The following is a 22,129-nucleotide window of genomic DNA, read 5'->3' on the forward strand; positions in this document are numbered from 1 at the left end:
CAACACGACATCACGAAAACGCTGACAAACACAATCACAAATAATCGGACAATACGAAAACTCTAATATATTTGAAATACAGTCAAAATACCGACAAACAAACAATTAAATAGATAAAAACGCACAAAACCTAATCGAAGCGATGCCACGCACAAAAGAGATAAGCGAGATAAATACGAGGCAACGATATCGGCCAGGTTTTGCTAAAACAACGAAATACAACACGGTAAGCAACGAAAACACACAAAACCTAATCAAACCAGTTGTCACGCGAAGTTTAAGAAATTGCGATGAATACGAGACAACGAGATTAATCAAGATGTGGTCAACAAAGCCAAAGTCAAATTTTGGGGTGCGACAGATGCCCCTATTTAATTAACTTAGGCCAGATAGCCAGATGCTATCGAATGGCGTAAGGTAATTAAATATGACAAACGCCACAAAATTTGACCGCAAATGCATGTATGCATGATGCAAAAGACAGACAGACACAGAGACACAGGAGTGCAAACTCTACTGGGGAAGGACATACACCGACTCAATGCATGAAGGTAAACACTGAGAATACTCAGCTGGGGAAGATTCACTACCTATTCATAGATGGAAAATAGGAGGAAAAGAGATATCGACTCAATGTTGACGATACATCACTATCTCATAGATGAAAGTGGGAAAAGATCAATATAACAAGAGTACTGATGTGACAGTACATTACCAACTCAAAGATGGAGGTAACAGAAAAGATGAATACCAACTCAAGGATGAAGGTATAACAAGGGCATAATAAGAATCGAACTGCGTTAACTCATGGTTGACAGCTCACTACCCACTCATTGATGAGGTAAACAGGACATGCCAACTCAAAGTTGAAGGCAAGCTTCAAAAGATTGATAATAACACTGCTAGGGAAATCAAATTCCAACTCATTGATGATGGTGTAGATGAAGAATCAGACCTAAGGATCATTGTGCAGACTTACAGTTGAATGCACACTACCAACTCATTGATGAGGTAGACAGAGAAATGCCGACTCAAAGTTGAAGGCAACCACCGATTCATTGACAAAGGTGTTTAAAAGAATTTAGAACATATTCTCCTGGAGATGTTTATCATTACCGACTCAAAGATGACGGTGGAAGGACAAAATGTACCTAACTCATAGATGAAGGTACTCCATCAACTCAAAGACGAAGATGGAATCAGAAGTTATCTGTGCAGACTCAAAGATGAAAGCACACTATCAGTTCAACAAGGATCAAACATACCCTACTCATAGATGAAGGTACTCCATCAACTCAAAGACGAAGATGGAATCAACGGAAAATGTGCGAACTCAAAGATGAATGCATATTACCAGCTCAAAGTTGCAGGTACTTCACCAACTCAAAGACGAAGGTGGAATCAAAAGGAATCTGTGCTAAACTCAAAGACGAAAGCACGCTACCAGCTCAAAGTTGCAGGTAGAACCATGGAACTTTCTGTGAGGATGTTATCAACTCATAGATGGAGATAGTAATTAATTTATCCGAGGGATAACAAAGGTTACCACTCATGGATGTAGGTAACTCAAGTTTGTAACGGGTACCAACTCAAAGATGAAGGTATAAAGGACTTGGACACAATATCTGTCATGTCTGTTTTACTGAATGAGAGTCACAAAGACTATATTGTTGCCTTCTTTTACTGGCAATTTCTGAGCTTTATCTGGAGACACGAGGTTCAAACTAGGATAGAACTAGAATGAAACGGTCAAACAAGACTTCAACTGAAGAGGAATGAACTCATCAGGATTTACAACTGAAACAAACATCTTTCACGAGGCATAGATCTCTGTGGGGAACATGACCAATAAAAGGTATTTTACTGCTTATGAGGATACTCTATATGGAGAGATTGACTCAACCCACAATATAAACAAGGAAACAAGGTGCATATGAATGCAAGCATGATATGTCATAGATATGCATGAATATTTAGTAATGAATGCATGATGGACAGACAAAACTAGGAATAACTAAAAATGTTAACAGCTGCATAAGGACTTGCTGGAGATTTGCACTGAGACTCGCTAGAGAGTAGTACAAAGATTTGCTGGGGAATTGGTACAAGAGCACCATATCCAGGTTTCTTTAAAAGTCTGTCTCTGCTGAGGATTCCGTAGAAGAATGGAGATGCCTTCTACTTCAAAAATGCAGGAGATTCCCTGTGGTTCTTGAATTTGTGAGGTATATGAGGATTGGACCTTTCTGAGGACTCCGCTGGGGATACAAGGTGTTATCCTCTAGAAATAAGATGATATTGTAAGAGAAGTCCTGCAATTCTTGAATTTGCTGATAATGCAGAAGGGATTATTCTTCTGGAAGACTCCGCTGGGGATAAAGTCCGCTGGGGATAGGTGGTATCTTTCCAGGGAATAAGAATATAGGGGAAATCTATCCTTGATTTTTTTGCTTTAATTATCATGGAGACTTTCTGTATCTGAAGACTCTGCAGGGGATTATGGTGTCTGATATCTGGTTACGAGATCTTTCCTCTAGGAGACTCTGCCGGGGAACAGTGATGTCTGACCTTTGAATATAAATGAGAATTCAAGAGAAATTCTGCAATTCTTGAATTTGCTTAAAATGCATAATACACTCTTCTTTTACTACAAAACATTACTGAGGAGGAGACATATCCTTCTATTGAATGGACAGAGAACAACAGGAGATTCCCTGTAGTTTCTGAATATCAACTTTCTTCACTCGCTGAGGGATGGAGACCTCTGTATTACTCCTGCTCAGGGAAATCAAATCTTCCTTCTCATCCTCTGCTGGGGACATTGCTGATCCCGCCTTAATAAATTACTGGGGAAATACCTGTAGTAATCCCATAGGCCAAATCTGTAACTTAAAACCTGGATCAAAGTCTTCATGATCAATTAACCGGGGAGTCTTCATGATCAATTAAACTGGGGAGTCTTCATGATCAATTAACTGAGGAGTCTTCATGCCCCAAGTGAAGGGAATAAACTTCTTGAAATATTTCTTGCATGATCTCTTGAGGAAAACTAGGAAGCATAGCTGGGGATATCCAGAATCACAACCTCTGCTGGAGAAATATTACTGCCAAGACACCTGTGGAGATTTTTTCATCATATACATATAAGGATAGTAATATGAACATGTCTAGTTGGAATCACATGATTTCAGAATTACTGGGACCACATGTCTCAATCCTTTTATTGATGTCCACAAATCAAAATAAATAATCTTTATATTTTTCAAAAACTGTTTTTAATTCAAAACTTTTGTTTCAAAACATATCTGTCAAAGTAAAAGAACTTTCGTAAATTGAAATGAAAATTAAGAGTGCCAAGAAATATAGAAAGGCTCAAATTGATTTGATAGGATGGTAATCAGCCAACAGCGTGATTCCATAGATCTTTACAAATTGGAAAATGGTAATTTCGTGGAAAAAGGGTACGTTGAACTACAATGACATCATTCTCTCTTCCACTTTTGACCTGTATTGCAGCCTTGAGAAAGTTGGAGAACTGTTGAAAATATTCTGATACTTCAATGATCTTATCTCTGTTATGCAGTTACTTGCCTGAAATCCCTAACTTTTGCCTAGATTGCCCTTTCGGGTTTTCAATCTACCGGGATAATATTCTCTTTGTTTTTTTATGTCTCTAATTTCTGCTTGGACCGCCCTTTCAGGTTTTCAGTCCACCGAGACGCTCATTTTTGCCTAAGCCGCCCTTTCGGGTTTTCAACTTAGCGAGCTGTTCTTTTCATTTTTTAGGCGAAGTATTTCTTGACTGCATCTGTATTCACGGGACGTGGAAGCTCTTCACCATCCATGTTTGTAAGAATTAAAGCACCGCCTGAGAAGGCTTTCTTGACAACATAGGGTCCTTCATAGTTAGGAGTCCACTTGCCCCTAGAATCATTGTGAAATAGTATCATCTTCTTGAGCACAAGGTCACCCTCTTTGAATTCTCTCGGCTTAACCTTCCTATCAAATGCCTGCTTCATTCTCTTTTGATATAACTGTCCATGGCACAAGGCAGTCATTCTTTTTTCTTCAATCAAATTCAACTGATCGTATCTGCTTTGACACCATTCAGCCTCTGACAACTGAGTTTCCATTAGTATCCTCATTGATGGAATTTCAACCTCTATCGGTAACACAGCTTCCATACCGTATACAAGTGAAAATGGGGTTGCCCCAGTTGAAGTACGGACTGATGTTCTATATCCGTGTAGTGCAAAAGGCAGCATTTCATGCCAATCTTTGTAGGTAACAACCATCTTTTGAATGATCTTCTTGATATTCTTATTTGCAGCTTCAACTGCCCCATTCATCTTGGGACGGTAAGGAGAAGAGTTGTGATGCTCGATCCTGAAACTTTCACATAATTCATCCATCATTTTGTTGTTCAGATTGGAGCCATTGTCAGTGATGATCTTGTTTGGAATGCCATATCGGCAAATGAGATTATTTTTGATGAATCTGACCACCACTTGCTTTGTCACCTTTGCATACGAAGCTGCTTCCACCCATTTGGTGAAGTAATCAATTGCCACGAGAATGAAACGGTGTCCGTTGGAAGCTTTGGGTTCAATCATACCGATCATGTCAATGCCCCACATTGAGAATGGCCAAGGAGCAGAAATCACATTCAAAAAGGTTGGTGGTACATGAACCTTATCAGCGTAGATCTGACATTTGTGACACTTCTTTACAAATTTGCAGCAATCTGATTCCATGGTCAACCAGTAGTAACCAGCTCTCAACATCTTTCTTGACATAGAGTGGCCGTTTGCATGAGTACCAAAGGACCCTTCGTGAACTTCTTTCATCAACATTTCTGCTTCCTTTTTGTCAACACATCTGAGTAAGACCATGTCATAATTCCTCTTATAGAGCACATTCTGATTAAGGAAGAAACTGCCTGACAATCTTCTCAAAGTCTTTTTATCTTTTTCTGTTGCTCCAAGAGGATACTCCTGAGTCTGAAGGAAATGCTTGATATCGTGGTACCATGGTTTATCATCAAAACTGGCCTCAGCTGTAAACACATGTGCTGGTCTATCAAGTCGCTTGATCACAATTCTGGGTACTTCGTTTGGAAAACCCACTTGATACATTGAAGACAACGTAGCTAGAGCATCCGCCATATGATTCTCATCCCGAGGAATGTGATGCAACTCAACCTTGGTGAAGAAAGTCAACAATCTTCTTGCATAGTCTTTGTATGGGATCAAGCCAGGGTGGCGTGTTTCCCATTCTCCTTTGATCTGATTGATAACTAACGCTGAGTCACCATAAACAGTAAGATTTTTGATGCGGAGGTCAATGGCTTCTTCAAGACCCATGATACAGGCTTCATATTCAGCAATGTTGTTTGTACATTCAAAACAAATTCTTGCCGTGAAAGGAATATGAGAACCTTCTGGAGTGATAATGACTGCACCTACTCCATGTCCATAAGCGTTGGAAGCTCCATCAAATACTAAACCCCATTGAGAATCTGGTTCAGGTCCTTCTTCAGGAAGTGGCTCTTCACAATCTCTGGATTTTAGGAACATGACATCTTCATCAGGAAACTCATCCTCATTATCATTGTGATCTTCAACGGGTTGGTGAGCAAGGTACTCGGCAACACACTGCTCTTGATAGCTTTCTGGGTATGATACTCAATGTCGTATTCTGATAACAGCATCTGCCATCTTGCAATCTTACCAGTGAGTGCAGGCTTCTCAAAAATGTACTTGATTGGATCCATTTTGGATATCAACCAAGTGGTGTGACTTAACATATACTGCCTCAATCTCTTAGCAGCCCAAGCCAATGCACAACATGTCTTCTCGAGTAAGGAGTATCGTGATTCACAGTCAGTAAATTTCTTGCTTAAGTAGTAAATGGCATGCTCTTTCTTTCCAGTTTCGTCTTGTTGACCCAGAATACAGCCCATAGAATTCTCAAGCACTGTCAAATACATAACCAACGGTCTTCCAGCAACAGGTGGTAACAAGATAGGAGGCTCCATGAGGTACTCTTTGATACTGTCAAATGCTTTCTGACAATCCTCTGTCCAAACACAATTCTGACTCTTTCTCAGCAATTTGAAGATAGGTTCACAAGTGGCAGTCATGTGAGAAATAAACCGGGATATGTAATTCAATCGTCCTAGAAAACCTCTCACTTGCCTTTCTGTTTTTGGTGCGGGCATCTCTTGGATAGCTTTTACTTTATCTGGATCAACTTCAATGCCTTTTTGGCTGACAATGAAGCCCAAGAGTTTACCTGACCTGACGCCAAATGTGCATTTGTTCGGATTGAGGCGAAGACGGAACTTCCTCAATCGTTGAAACAGCTTCAATAGATCTACTAAGTGACCTTCTTCTGAACGAGACTTCGCGATCATGTCATCCACATAAACCTCAATCTCTTTGTGCATCATGTCGTGAAAGAGCGTTGTCATGGCTCGCTGGTAAGTAGCACCTGCGTTCTTCAACCCAAACGGCATTACTTGATAACAGAATGTTCCCCATGGTGTTATGAAGGTAGTTTTTTCCATGTCTTCGGGAGCCATTTTGATCTGGTTATACCCGGAGAATCCGTCCATGAAGGAGAATATGTCAAACTTTGCTGTATTGTCTACCAACATGTCAATGTGAGGCAGGGGGAAATCATCCTTTGGGCTTGCTCTATTTAAGTCACGATAGTCGACACACATTCGTACCTTCCCGTCCTTCTTAGGAACTGGCACAATATTTGCTATCCACTCTGGATACACTGAAGTGGCAAGAAAACCAGCATCTATTTGCTTCAGAACTTCTTCTTTAATCTTGACGGCCATATCTGGATGTGTTCTTCTTAATTTCTGTTTGACCGGTGGACATTCTGGCTTCAAAGGTAGCTTGTGCTCTACGATGTCAGTGTCGAGACCAGGCATATCTTGATAAGACCAAGCAAACACATCTACATACTCTTTCAACAGGCTGATCAATTGCTCCTTGACCTGTGGGGATAACAATGCTCCAATTTTGACTTCTTTCACATTTTCTTCCGAACCCAAGTTGACTGTTTCCAAAGGCTCCTTGTATGGCTGAATAGTGTCTTCTTCATTTTCAAGTTGGCGGGCGACCTCTTCTGGAATCTCATCCCACTCTTCTCTTCAGCTTCGAATACAGAATGTTCAAAGTTGGGAGAGGGCATGATGTCATTGTGTTCAACGGGTTTAAGTAACCTGTACAAACAATTGTTTTTAGAGGACTGACCATGACATGCAAAAATGTGTTCTTTTTAAGGTTTTTTGTGTTACCATTTTCCGAAAAAGCTGAAAAGATAAAAGGACACAAGTGTATAGGAACACAAAAGATCTTTTTCATGGATAGTACGTTTTTGACAAAAGTGCCCATTTTACAAAATTAATGCTTCGCGCTTTGGGCTAAAGCGAAGATTTTTGAAAACTGAAAAGCTTAATTACTTTGATATGTGGACACAATGTGGGATGTCAACTGCGGTCCAGTTCTTCATAACTACTCCTGGTGTCACAAATCTGGGGCCTTCGTCTTCTGTCTTTCCCTCAAAAGTATCCTCCTCAACTGCTACCATGTTGATAAACCCACCGCTGTGAAAGATATCTTTGAAAGGTCGCACCACTGAAGTCTGCACTTGTTTTCCATCAACAAAGCCTAATCCTGCATGGTTAACGTTTTCTGGCAACTCTATCACCTTGCCCCACATTTCTGTAGGACCTGTCTTGACAATCTGTTGGGCGTCTTTGAATGACGCGATTGAACCTTCACTTTTCTTGTAATCATCGATGGTCAGGGCCTGAAATGGAGTTTGAACAGCCGTTTCGTCTGCTTCTATCACACTAAACGATGAAAGGTGGCTAATCAGCATAGCCTGCTCCCCATTAACCGTCACTATTTGCCCATTCTTGAAAATTTTTAACTTCTGGTGTAACGTGGATGTAATGGCACCCGCCTCATGAATCCATGGGCGTCCGAGCAGACAACTATAAGCTGGCACTATATCCATAACCTGGAAAGTGATCTGGAATACATGTGGTCCAATACCAATAGGCAAATCAACTTCTCCAATGACTGGTTTTCTTGATCCATCGAACGCTTTCACAATAATTCCACTGTGCCGCATTTGCCCCCCTTTGTACTTTAGCTTCACCAAGGTAGACTTGGGCATGACATTCAGAGATGAACCGGTGTCAATTAGGATATTAGACAAAGAATCCCCTTGACAATTGGCTGAGATATGGAGAGCGAAGTTGTGATTCTTTCCTTCTTCTGGCAGTTCTTCATCACAAAAGCCTAAGCCATTGCACGAAGTGATGCTGCCTACAACATTGTTGAACTGCTCTGCTGTTATATCCTGTTCTACAAAGGCTTGATCAAGCACCTTCAGTAGTGCTTCTCTGTGGACAGCTGAATTCAATAATAAGGACAGGATCGAGATTTTTGACGGTGTCTGTAGCAACTGATCTACCACTTTGTAGTCACTGAGCTTGATAATTCTAAGTAGTTCATCTGTTTCTTTATCAAGGGTTGAATTGCTTGTTTGCCCTTCTACTTCTCTTGTCACTGGTACCACGACTACTGGATCTTTCTCAACATTTCTACTTGGGATAACTGGCGGAGCGAACACGCGGCCACTGCGCGTCATTCGGCTATTTGCTGCGATATTGGTAACTGAGGCTAAGGTTTTAATCTCGACCTCTTTACTGTTCTCAATAATAGTTGCTGCATAGCGGTAGGGGACCGCTTTATCTGAAGTGTAAGGCATTGGGCCCGGAGGGAAAATCACCATTGGCTCCCTCGGATGATAAGATATCTCTACTTTCTCTGGAATGTTGAAGCAAGGAATGATGACATTCACCTCTTGTTCTTGTGATTCTGGAGAACTCACTTGTCTAGAAGTCTGAATCAAACCCTGATCAAGGACGCCTTGCAAATCATCTTGAATCTTTCTACAACCTCTTGAATTGACTGAACATGTACCACAGATCTGGTGGTCATGTTGGAATAGACCATGAGCACATAAAACAGAATGAATTTCAACCAAAGACCGCCGAATCTCCTCTATCTTCGTAACACGTTGTTCATTGAGACAAACTTCTATATTGTTCACTGATGAAGGACCATGACTTGGCATTGGATTGTCCTTCACATTGGGACCCATGTTCTTGAAGGTCAGGATACCTGCTCTTGTCAACTTCTGTACTTCCAACTTTAAAGCAAAACAGTTGTCTAAGTCATGACCTGGAGCATTCTGATGAAAGGGACAAGATACCTCTGGCTTGTACCACCAAGGTAGCACTTCTGGTACAAGAGGTCGTGGTCGTGGTTGCACAAGGTTTTTAGTGATCAAAGCTGGATACAATTCTGCATATGACATTGGAATTGGATCAAAATTGGTTCTTCTTTGCTGCTGTGGTGGACGTTGTTGTAACTGATGTTGATGTTGTTGAGGTTGATGTTGTTGCTGATACTGAGTATTCTGTTGGAAGCGGTTGGTACGCTGCTGAGGGTATTGGACTTGAACTGGAGCGGAAGTGATTACTGGAGTCACGGCTGCTATATGTTGGTGTTGGGAATGGTAAGGATAATTGATCCTTCTTGGATGATTATAGGACACAGCATTAGTTTCTTGTTCCTTCTTTTTCATAAAACCGCCGTACCTCTTTGCCCCGCTTGAAGATGAACTTCCTTCTCTGACTAGACGCCCTTCTCGAACTGCTTCCTCTAAACGGACTCCCATGTTTACCATGTCAGTAAAGTCTGTAGGAGCGCTTGCAATCATCCTCTCGTAATAAAAAGTATCAAGAGTCTTTAAGAACACTTTCGTCATCTCCTTTTCTTCCATAGGTGGAACAACCTGTGCTGCAATTTCGCGCCACCTTTGCGCGTATTCACGGAATGCCTCCTTTTCTCTTTGTTGCATGGACCTCAACTGATCTCGGCCTGGCACATTATCAAGGTTGTATTTGTAATGTTTGATAAAGGCCTCGCCTAAATCGTTGAAAGTCTTGATCTGAGAACTGTCTAATCCCATATACCAGCGTAAAGCTGCACCGGTAAGGCTGTCTTGAAAACAATGAATGAGCATCCTTTGGTCGTTGGTGTACATTGACATCTTTCGCACGTACATAACCAAATGGGTCTGTGGACAAGAACTTCCTTTGTACTTTTCAAATTCTGGTAGTTTAAATTTTGCTGGCATCCTTACGTCTGGAACCAAACACATATCATTTACATCTCTGCCAAACAGTTCTTTCCCACGAAGAGCTTTTATCTCTTTTTGTAATTCCGCAAACCGATCCTGGAATTCATCCATTCTATCATTGAGACCAGGATCCTCACTTGGGGTAGGGCCGTGATAGACAGGTTCTCCTAGGTGAGGAGTATAGTGAACAACGGGAGGCACATTAGTGAAGACAGGAGCATTTGGTGGAACGAACTCTTGTTGATATCTATCTTGATTAAGATCCCTGGGTATTTCCCAAGGACGGGATGTTGTGATGGTAACAGAAGTGACTGGGACAGCGTGGATTTCTGAAGCGATGACTGTAGTGACGGGTGCTGTTGTTGTCTGATTCTGAATTTGAGGTTGATTCTGTGCCGAAGTCTGTCCTGAATTATGAACTTGAGCCCTAGCCTGGGCTTCCTCTGCTTATAGACGGGCGGTTAACATTTGGTTGCGCATCTCTGCTGCCTGTGCTTGCGCCTGGATCTGTGCATCTTGTGCTTCGGCAACCTGAGCTTGTGCTGTTTGAAGTTGAGCAGCTTGGGCTGCTTGGTTTGCTATCAATGTCTCGACCATAGCAGAAAGGCGGTCAACCTGAGCTTTCAATTCTCGGTTCTCGTTATCTGTTATCTCCATTCTTCTTTTGTAGTTGGCTCTTGTGTTGTAATTATGCGTCAGCTTGAAATGGATCTGCTGGCGGGAAGCAACTGTTAGAAGACTGGACCAAGACAGACAACCTGTATGCACGTGATGCATGGATATGCAAAATGAATGATTTTCCAAGGAACTCTAAGTGAAGGAAAAGATAGAATTGCAAACATTTTTGATAACAAAACAAAATTTTTCATTTTAAGCATTTTTATCAAAATATACAAAGTTATCAACCCAAAATACAACCAAGAAAACCATTTAAGGACATGTGTCATCAGGACGAGCATAAACAAGTAGGAGTTGTCCTTCAAGTCTCTCAATTCTTTCTTCATAGGCCTTCTGCATAAAAGCTTTCTCCTTCACCAAACTGTCTACCAGACCTTTCCATGCACCTGAGGACTGTGGAATCTGGGAGTAATATGTTGTGCCTGAGGAAAATAAATCCTCTTGCACCCTTGGACGTTTACCTGCACGATCTTCTCCACTCTGCTCCTTTAACTGTCTCTGAAGTTCTTCATTTTCCATTTCGAGCACCTGGGCCTTATCCTTCCAAGCGTCTCTCTCTTTCTTGACCCTCTCCAAGGTGGCTTGGAGTTCTTCTTTGTCATCTAGCGGAAGGTAGGGGGTCTTCAACGGAGCGGGTTTGATAGGATCATGATGTGGGTATGGCATTTTCAACTGTATAGCTCTGGCTCTGATCCACTGGAGGTACGGCTCATAGGAGGTACAATCTTTCTTACCCAATTCAAGTCTCCCTTTGCGACAAACACGATGCCAAGCTCTTACTACTCTCTCTTTCATGGTAGGGTCCTCCTCGTTATCCCTCAAGAAAATACCTTCTAAAAGAATGTTAGGAGGCTTGTCCTTCATAGGGTAACCGAGTTGTCTCCTAGCAAGTACTGGATTATAAGAAATGATTCCCTTTGTGCCCATGAGGGGCACATTGGGGAACTCCCCGCAACTATCAATGATCTTCACATCGTCTAAAACTCTACTATACCATGCAATATCTGACTGGGTAAGAGACATAATCCTCTGTGACCACTGAAGTCCTGACTTGCGATCCCAAAAAGTAGCTGACTTAGGAAGATGAGAGACAAACCATTTGTAGAGTAACGGTATACAGCAGACTATGGTTCCTCCTCCTTTCAAAGTACGGTAATGGATGGAATGATAGGTGTCTCCGAGCAAAGTTGGAACAGGATTACCACTTAGGAAGATGCGTATAGCATATGAATCCACAAAACCTTCAATATTAGGAAATAGTAACAAACCGTAGATCAACAAGGCGAACAGATGCTCCACAATAATATCACAACCTTGACTGGCAAAATAAGAAACCTTCCCCATTAAGAACTTGGCAGTGAAACCTGGAAGTCCTCCTTTGGTGGTGAAGTTATTCTTGAATTCTGACTTCTTCATGTACAACACTTTTGCAAGAGAACTGTGCTCGGGTAACTTTTCTGAACCAGAGAAAGGTACTGTATCAGCAACTGGGATGTGAAGCAATTGGGCATACTCTTCCAATGTAGGCATGAGTTGATAGTCTGGGAATGTGAAACAGTGATAGACTGGATCATAGAACTGTACTAATGTCTGCAATAACCCTTCTTCCATCCTAAGTGTCAATAAAGATATAAGTGCCCCATATCTGTCTCTGAAACCAATAGGATCTGCGATCGAAGAAACCAGTTTCTTTAGTTCATCTATCTTTGGATTGATGAGATTGTACTTTTTCACACTTCTCCGTCCAAAATCCATGTTTCCTGCAATATTTGCAATCCTCACTTTAAGTTCCTTGGAAAAAGGTTGAAATGATGGGAATGAATGCATGTCATGCATGAATGCAACAAACACAAACATGGTCAAACAAAACAAGGCTCAAAGTTCATCACCAGCATGGAGTTTAGGACAAAGCCCCAAGATAAGTTCTAAGGTTCACCTGCCAAACGGGTTCTAAAAGTTCCCAAGGTTATGGATCCTTCTTCGGATAATACCGGGTTAAGCAACTGCTCGCTTTCCAATATTATTCTCAAAAGAATCTCGCTTGAGTGTGATATCGCGTATCAACCAAACCAGACTTTTGGTCCGAAGTGGTCACCGCATCACATCCTAAGTAAGGCCAAGATGGGGTAAAGGTAAACTAAGGTCCTTGGCTTCACGGGCCCGTCGAAAGCAACAATGCCTCACAAATGACTTGTTTAGCACTATCACCCTCAAAGAGGCCTCCACCAAGCGGACAAAGGCTCAAGTCAACTCGGTAAGGATTGTCTCCTATCAAGTCAACCTGAATTATCATCCATCCTATCTCAAATGTGCCCCAAATCCGGGTATAGGATTTATCACAAGTATCCCCCAAAACCCAAAATAACAAACATTACAAACAATACAATTTAGCAAATATTCACAAAGCAAACATATAAACAAGCAAAGATAGGCTAAACCCTCAAATAAGTTTAATCATGTAATGTCCCCAGTGAAGTCGCCATTCTGTCGCGGCGGAATTTTTCACGAGATTAAGTATTGATTGAACTTAACCCGTTTGAAAAATATTTTAAATGCAAGAGTCGCCACCGTCTTTTATTTTATCCAAAAAGAGGAAGGGAAAAATAACGATAAATCCCTTTAGAGTTACGGGTTCGGGGGTTGGTTATGCAAAGGGAAGGTATTAGCACCCTCTACATCTGTGGTACTCCACAGGAACCTTTTTGCTTATGTTTATGTGAATGCTTTGCTTTTTTCACTTTGATCGTTTGATTGGGGAGATGAGAAAAGAACTTGATTTTATTGCTTTTGGACTCGATAAAGTCGTAGACTTCATGCCTACGTATCTCCAAGGCGCAATGGAGAAATCAGAATCCACGTAGTTCTCCCAAAAGAAAAGGGGAAAGTCTGTTTTGTTGATTTTAGATTGGCGTGTCTTGCCATCTCTTGCTCGACCTAGGCGGGAGGCTTCGAGACTGACACGTCCTTTTGAAAATGTTTTTAAACTGAAAAGCCAAAGCTGGCAAAGGATTTGAATGAGCCTAAATCCTGAAACAATAAATAAATGGGCTCATTATAAGGAAGCCCAAGAGTAAGCTTGTGAGTGTGTGAAAAGGGTTTCTTAAACGGCGACCGTTGGAATCGCATCGGGTTTCTCTTTTTTGGATTTTTCGATTTTTTAACATAAAACGTGAACAATACGATTAAACACACAATACAGAACATAAAAAATGCGAGAAAGTAAATTATTACAACACAGTTAGCTATGAATAGTTAGTATTACGAATAGTTAGTGGAGTTAATCGAGCTGAAACTGAAACGAAACGGTTAGTAACAACATAAACAAATATAAAAAAAACAATATAAACATTTACTTTAGACAAAATAAACATTTGATATAAATAAACATTTAATTAAAATAAACATTTAAACAAATAATTAATTTAACTAACATTTAAATAAAACATATATGCAAAATAATAATAAAAGATAAACAATATTTAGTAAACAAAAGTAATATATATATATATATATATATATATATATATATATATATATATATATATATATATATATATATATATATATATATATATATATATTTTAGACAATAAATATATAGTAGACAAAAATAATATATATGTACATTTAGACAAATAATATATAATAGACAAAAATAATATATATATATATATATATATATATATATATATATATATATATATATATTATATATATATAATATATATATATATATTTAGATAAATAATATATTAAAACACATGTCGGCAAGCTGGAACTTTGCCGATTTCAGAGATAAGTGAAGAATATTACCTTGTGTGAAGAGGATGAACTTTTGATCGTCCAAATGATCGACCGAAAGCTGGAAACCGTCACCGACGCAGTGATGGCTGCCTTCGTGAGTACCTGATTTCAATGTCGCTTTTGATCGGTGAAACGACGCCGGAATGAAATGAACCTTGGATATTTGTGACCTGGACTCAACGAACTTCAAAGATATGAAATCGGTTTTGTGTTTCGGTGAATAATCGGGACGATTTTGGATTACCGAAAATGAAGAACAAGTGAAATACGGTAATGCTTTTGGAAAAATATTTCTTTTCAATTCTCTGTTTCTCTCACCACACGTTTTTTCCTTACTGATCCACCCTCTTGTTTTTTTTCTTACTACTATATATATATATATATATATATATATATATATATATATATATATATATATATATATATATATATATATATATATATATATATATATATATATTTAGATTACTTAAACAATAGAAAACCTAAAAAATATCTAACATAAATTAATAATATATATTTAGATTACTTAAACAATAGGAAACCTAAAAAAAATATCTAACATAAATTAATAATATAATTTATATATTATATAATAATAATAATAAACTAATATAATATTAATCCTAATTAAATAAACTAATTAACAACTAAACACAATTAATATTAAGCACAAATAATATTAAACGGCACATGATTAAAATACGATAAAATCGAGCGACACGAATGCGATAAAAACGATGACAATTTGCACAGCAAAACAGACAAATTGATAAAACCAATAAACCAGTAAACCGGTAAACCTGTAAAATCAACAACACGACTCAAACAGACTCGATTAAATCACACGACACAACACGTAATTAAATAAACAACCCTAGGCAATAATAAAATCAACACGACATCACGAAAACGCTGACAAACACAATCACAAATAATCGGACAATACGAAAACTCTAATATATTCGAAATACAGTCAAAATACCGACAAACAAACAATTAAATAGATAAAAACGCACAAAACCTAATCGAAGCGATGCCACGCACAAAAGAGATAAGCGAGATAAATACGAGGCAACGATATCGGCCAGGTTTTGCTAAAACAACGAAATACAACACGGTAAGCAACGAAAACACACAAAACCTAATCAAACCAGTTGTCACGCGAAGTTTAAGAAATTGCGATGAATACGAGACAACGAGATTAATCAAGATGTGGTCAACAAAGCCAAAGTCAAATTTTGGGGTGCGACAGGCCCGACCTTTCTCTTTTGAGATGTTATACCGGATGTCTGTCCATTGATTCTCAGACTTGTTTGTGTTAGATATGTCTGTTTGTCAGCATTAATCATACATAAACCATGCATATACATGTATAATTATAGCATTCAGATATTCATGTTGCATTCTTTGCCATATATCTTTGCTTGTTATCTCCTGCTATTGGTGAAACATTTTTCCCCTAAGCAGATGTCGGTGTCTGATCTCTCCATATAGAGTCAGCCCCATAGGCAGAAAGTGTCTATCTTTATTTCCATATTCCCCACTAAGTTATGTCCTTTTGGATGATTATTGTTTGAGTTTCTTCCCCTATTATCTATAGGGATGGAATTACTCCCCGGAGTTATATCCTCATTGGGTTGAGTCTTGTTTGATTGTGTCATTCTAGTTTGTTCCTAGATCGACTTCTTTCTTGATATTTCCCATGCAGTTCCCTGTGGATTCGTTGTTCAATTGCTCAGTAACCAGTAATTGTCCATATTTCCCCCAGTGGATATTGTGGCCTTCTACCCAGTAACCGGTAGTTGTAAGTCTTATTTATGTGGTTTTCTACCCAGTAACCGGTAGATGTAATCCCCTCTTTGTTGGTTATCCTTATCCAATATTCGGTATTGATATTCCTTCATTTTTTTGAGTATACCACCTAGTAACCAGTGATATATCTCTTGGATAATTGCTTTTGTCAAGCAATTTATCCCCCGCGAGTCATCTCTCATTTACCCTTGCTTGATAATGATCGCTTCTCCTTTTGATTGGTCATCATTTTATACCCAGTAACCGGTATCCCGATGTCCTTTCTCTTCGGTCGATTTATCCTTTATTAACCCAGTAACCAGTTGTGGATAATCTTCCATGTGAGTATGTTATCTACGTTCTGACGGTAATAGATAATATATCTCATGTGCTCTTCAGTCGAAGTTTTGTTCTTCCCCAGTTGAGTAAGATTCGTATTTCCTTATGGAATCGAATGCCCATCCTGTAGGACGAGATTGCTTTTTCAGCCCTCCTTTCGGATGATGAGTGTCTTGGATTTGTTCCCAATTCACGCCTGGTTGGTCACCTATTATATGCCCAGTAACCGGTATCCCTGGTGCTCCTTCCTTCTGCTCCTTATTATGACTTTTTGTCCCCTGTGGAGTCAGATTTCCTGAGTTGAGATATGCCTTTTGGGTCCTCCTCAGACGTTTCGGATGGTTGATATCTCTCACCCTTATATCGGTCTTAGATATTCTTTCTCCCTGAGCATGTTGTCTTCTCACCCAGTAACCGGTGTTTTGATCACATGTCTCTCTTTGAGTTTATTACCCAGTAGCCGGTAATATCTCGTTGTTTCTTCCTCAGCCGAATCCTTTATGGATTTCCCCATCTGAGTCCGGATTTTTATCTGAGGTATCCTTTGTGGATAGTCTTGTTGTATTAGCATATTCCCCAATACATGCATCTTTGCGTCAGCTCGAGTCTTTCCGTCGATTTATTTTCATGGAATCCCTTCGTGTCTCCCAGCAAGTTTTCAAGTCGTGACCTGCTCACGCATTTTTACCCTATTTTTCCCAGAGTCTCTGTCTCTCTAGTGAGTGTGCTACTCCTATGGACTTTCGGTCTTTCTCTGCTTTCTCTTTCCTTTGTGGCCATATTTCCTCACAGAGTATTAACTTTTGCATGCATACATTTGCATCATGAGGTCTCTTAGGGACCAAAATTCGTCTCTTTGTTATTATTTAAGCTCATTCTACCTCGTCGAGACGAAGATTTTAACCTTCACATCTCCGGCTAGAATGACCTTAAATAGGGGCATCTGTAAGACCCTAATTTTGACCCTAAGATCCCTCATGGCATCACATCATTTGCTCATTGCATTGCCTCAAGGATCATTGCATGTATGGCTCCTTAACCCTAGGGTTGGGACTTGTGAGAGTGGTTTGAGACCACCAAGCATGCTTGTATTATATATTATTGATTTTCTGGTTTTTATTACTAACCAAAAGCATAAAAATATGTCACTAACTTTTTTGTTTTGAAGCTCAAGTGATCATGTGCTCCCATGCTCCTAGGAGGCTCCTAAGCTCAATGAAATGGCCAGATGAGGATGAGAACAAGCATGACAATGATCCACAAAGTTCCTAATAATCATATATGTCTCCCAAGTATCTCAATTTGCCAATTTGATCAAGATAAACCAAAGGGATTGAGGATTGTTTCCCAAGGAAATCCTAATTCAACTATGCATTGACTATGCCTTGCTCATGAAGCAACCTCAACCTATGATCAAATTTAATCAAGGGAAGTTCTTTCATTCATTATTTTATGCATATATGAGCCTATGTGAGTATCCTCAATCATTCATTCATCAATATTTGAGGTTTGGCCTTGAGAAGTTGACCAGTCAAGTCATCTGACTAAACTGAGGATCACTGAGATACAACTTTTGATGTGTTTGTTAAATGAAGATGACCCCAAGATAAAAAAAATGTTATTAAGAACCATATAAACAACTTTCATGTTCATCAAAAATCCATTTGAAACTTGGAAGGTCATCATTCATTTCAAAACATTATAGGTCATTTTGATTGAAACCCTAATTTTGGGTCAACTTCCCAAGGACCTAACTTCTTCATTTTTTATGATTTTGAGGTGATACCAATTGCATTGGAAATATTAATATGCCTAATTCAAATGTTATGTTGGGAAAATTTTCATAATCCTAAAAGAAACACATGTGATAATACAAAACATTATAGGTCACTTTGGACCAAAACCATTGAATTTGAAAAATGTCCAACTTCAAGTGCCCATAACTTTCTCATGAAAAATCCAAATGATGCAAAATGTAAGTCCAAATTGATCATCTTGAAAATATCTACAACTTTGGTGTTGGATGTTTTTCCATTTGATATTTTCATCATTGAAAAAGAAGGGCTTGAAGTTGATTACTTTTGGTAAAAAATTTCAAAGGAAACCTAGACATGTTTTGTACCTCAAACTTCAAAGTCAGTTTTCATAAATTTCCAAACACCAAATGAATTTTTACCCAACATAACTTTTATTCCTTATGTCAAGAGTTTTCCAACCATTACTCACACCACCATGTTTGGATTTTCCATGTGGGACTTTCGAAGGGCTTAATGTTTATGATCAATTATGCAATTCACATTGAAACTTCATATGCAAGCAAATGCCAGGCCTTGTGCACGTCCAATTCACTCCAAAATGATCTCAACTTGCAATTCCATTCACTTTTGGGCCTCACATGCGCCTGTATAGGCCCGTGCATGGAGGACCCAAAGTTCATGCACACGAGTATTGCATCACCTTGCCTTCAGCTCAGCTATAAATAGAGGGCCTTGCTCATTCAAATTTCAACCTCAAGGTGATCTGAAACCATGCTGAATTGGAAACCCAACCTCACTCAAAGGAATTTCAGTTTTAATTTCTCAATTTCAAGCTTGACTTCCAACATCCTTAGTTGATCTTCAAGTCTTAATTCCTTAGCCTTGCATCATCATCACATCCCCAAATTAAATTGGAATCAAAAGCTTGAGCAGATCGTGCTGTTTAAAGCTGCACTTCAAAGGTATATCACCAAACTGTTTTGATCTGGATCTTGCTACATGATGTGAATTTCTCTAGTTTGAACTGTTTTCTGAAGTCCTCGAGCAAGAGGCAGGCCAGTGGTGGTCTTAATTTCATGATTTGAGACATTTCAGTTTGTGCACCTTGATTGTCAAGCTCAAATTTCTCATTTAATAGAAACATTGAGGAAAATCCAAGGTTACAGGGGTGATGTACATCACCCCAACTTCATTTTGATACCTGGCTTGTGTATTTTGTTTAAGGTTGAAAACCCAGCGCGTGGTGGCCGGAGTTTGTTCTCTGGCCGGAGAAGATGGTGGTTTCCACCACCACCATCCCCACGTGGATGCATCTGAGTCCTTGGATCCCATTCAAACGTTTTAATCATGGTCGTGTATTATGTTGACCTGTTTTAAATACATGTGTGTGGCGCGCTTGACCAAGGCCTATGGTATGATAGCGCTTCTGGACCGTGTGATGGTGCCACGTCAATTAATGAAACAGATCCAATGGGTGCTGATTTTTTCTATTTTCTATTTTTTGTTTTAATTTCATTAAATCCTTTTATTTTCAAAAATTCATAACTATTTTATTTGAAGTCACAAAAATATGAGACCAATGGCAAAAAAATTCTTGAAAAATCTAGTTTCATAATTTGATTTTTAATTATTTTTGTGACTTCATTTAATATTTTTTGTGAATTATTTTGTTTTTAATAGTTTTTAATTCATTTTAAATACTCTTTGATATCTGAAAATTCCAAAAATATTTTCTTAACACATATGGATCATGATAAGTCTATGAAAAACAGTCTCATCAATTTCTTAATTGATTTGAGATTTATTTGAGATTTTAATTCATTTGTGTTATTTTTCTTTGTTTTTTAATTGATTTTAAATAGTTTCTGTTTTCAAAAATTGTTGAAAAATTTGTCAAACCTTGTTTGACCATGTTAGACCTATGAGAATTTAATTGGACTTGTTTAAGTTGATTTGAATTGAATTTGAGGTTTGACCATATTTTGTCCATTTTAATTTTGCATTTATTTTAATTCCAAAAATACCAAAAAAATATGTTTGACTTGTTGACTCCTAATCTTCATTCCTCTTCTGTTTTACATTGATTGATGATAATTTGATTCACATTTGATCATTGTGTTTTGATTATTTCATTTGAATTCTCCTTTTATTCATTTCATCTTCATCTCTTTTATTTTTTTTTATTTTTGGCCAATGAGTTAATGACTTGTGGTTAGTCTTGACATGTGAGAGGCTTAACCTTCTATGATCCAAATCAAACTCAACTTGATCAAAGATCAAGTGAGTTGCTTTGTGTCCAAGATAGGTTGCTTCTTGGTCAAGCAAAAAACCTAAAGTCCATACAAGGCCTTCCTTCTTTTCTTTTGGCATGGCAAGTTATAGGAGCTTGGCTTACTAATCATGATCTCTAACTTGTGTTTATTTGCCTATAGTTTTATTGACCGGACTCAGATAGGTGTGACTACTACATTAGTCCACTTACGATTGCTTAACATAGCGTTAAATTGTCTTATGGCACACTAACATTAACTACTAACTACTAACTTTAATTCAAGCATTTAATTTCTTGCAATTTACTTTAATGCAATTTACTTTCTTGCCCATTTATTCATATTTCTTTTCCCTTTGCTCACTTGAGCACATACTTTATGTTTATTGTCATTTTCCCTTTGCTCATTTGAGCTCATTATTGTGTATAAATATATTGTTGCTTTGTGTTTGTTTTGTCTTTGTTTTGTGTGAACCCAATGCAAAAAGGAGAAAAGACTTAGAATTAGGACCTTACTTATGCTTAAAGGAGTTCAAGAGCAACTAGTCCTCATGCCTTTAGAATGCTAAATTGGTTGAAGAGAAACTAGGCCTCATGCCTTTAGAATGCTAAATCTTAAAGTTGACTTCAAGGGACTTCCTTTCTAAAACTCATTCTTTGTCCATTCCTCTTATTGTGTTGTGAACTTTTTGATGTTTGTTCTTGTGTGATAGGGATTCCATCTTGAGATAGTAAGAAGGACCATTGTCATGAATAGTCAAGTTAAGAGACAAGCCAAATGGAGATCCTATGAGCTTAAATCTAACTTGTGTGATTGCTTGTTGTTTTGCTAAGTCCAAAGGAAATGAGCATCTTGAATCATCTTTATGATCTCGAGAAAAGGAACTCCAAGGGTTTTATCTCTTCTTTTATCTTTGCATGCTTTAGGACTAGCCCTTCTCTTCTTCTCTCCACTCTAACCCAAGCCAAACTCTTTTATGTGCAAACCTTGACTTTGTTTTCAAACTAGAAACCTAGGCCTTATGCCTTTGACTTTTCAAAATCTTTTATTTAATACTCATTATGAATAAACCTTAATTCAACTTTGACTTCATTTTGTAAATACTCCTAACTTGTGAATATAACTCACTTCAAGTTGTTTTGTGGTTCCAATGGCCACCTTTGTTAAACTTTTTTTTTCATAAAACATTAGCCATAGGTTTGAGTTATCATAGTGGTTAATGTAAATCTCACCTTATCCTTAGTGATT

General features: G+C 38.6%; 1 protein-coding gene across 1 annotated transcript; it reads right to left on the reverse strand.

The window, feature by feature from the left end:
- Positions 1 to 1,791: 1,791 nt before the first annotated feature.
- Positions 1,792 to 10,149, reverse strand: LOC127123724 (uncharacterized). The gene is made up of 2 exons (XM_051053923.1): positions 7,537 to 10,149; positions 1,792 to 1,830 (listed from the first exon to the last, which is right to left on the reverse strand). Exons 1-2 carry the CDS (start codon positions 10,147 to 10,149, stop codon positions 1,792 to 1,794), a joined length of 2,652 nt encoding a protein of 883 aa, XP_050909880.1.
- Positions 10,150 to 22,129: the final 11,980 nt, after the last annotated feature.

Source organism: Lathyrus oleraceus, chromosome 2 (genome assembly GCF_024323335.1).
Source record: "Lathyrus oleraceus cultivar Zhongwan6 chromosome 2, CAAS_Psat_ZW6_1.0, whole genome shotgun sequence".
In the NCBI taxonomy this organism is placed as follows: Eukaryota; Viridiplantae; Streptophyta; class Magnoliopsida; order Fabales; family Fabaceae; genus Lathyrus; species Lathyrus oleraceus.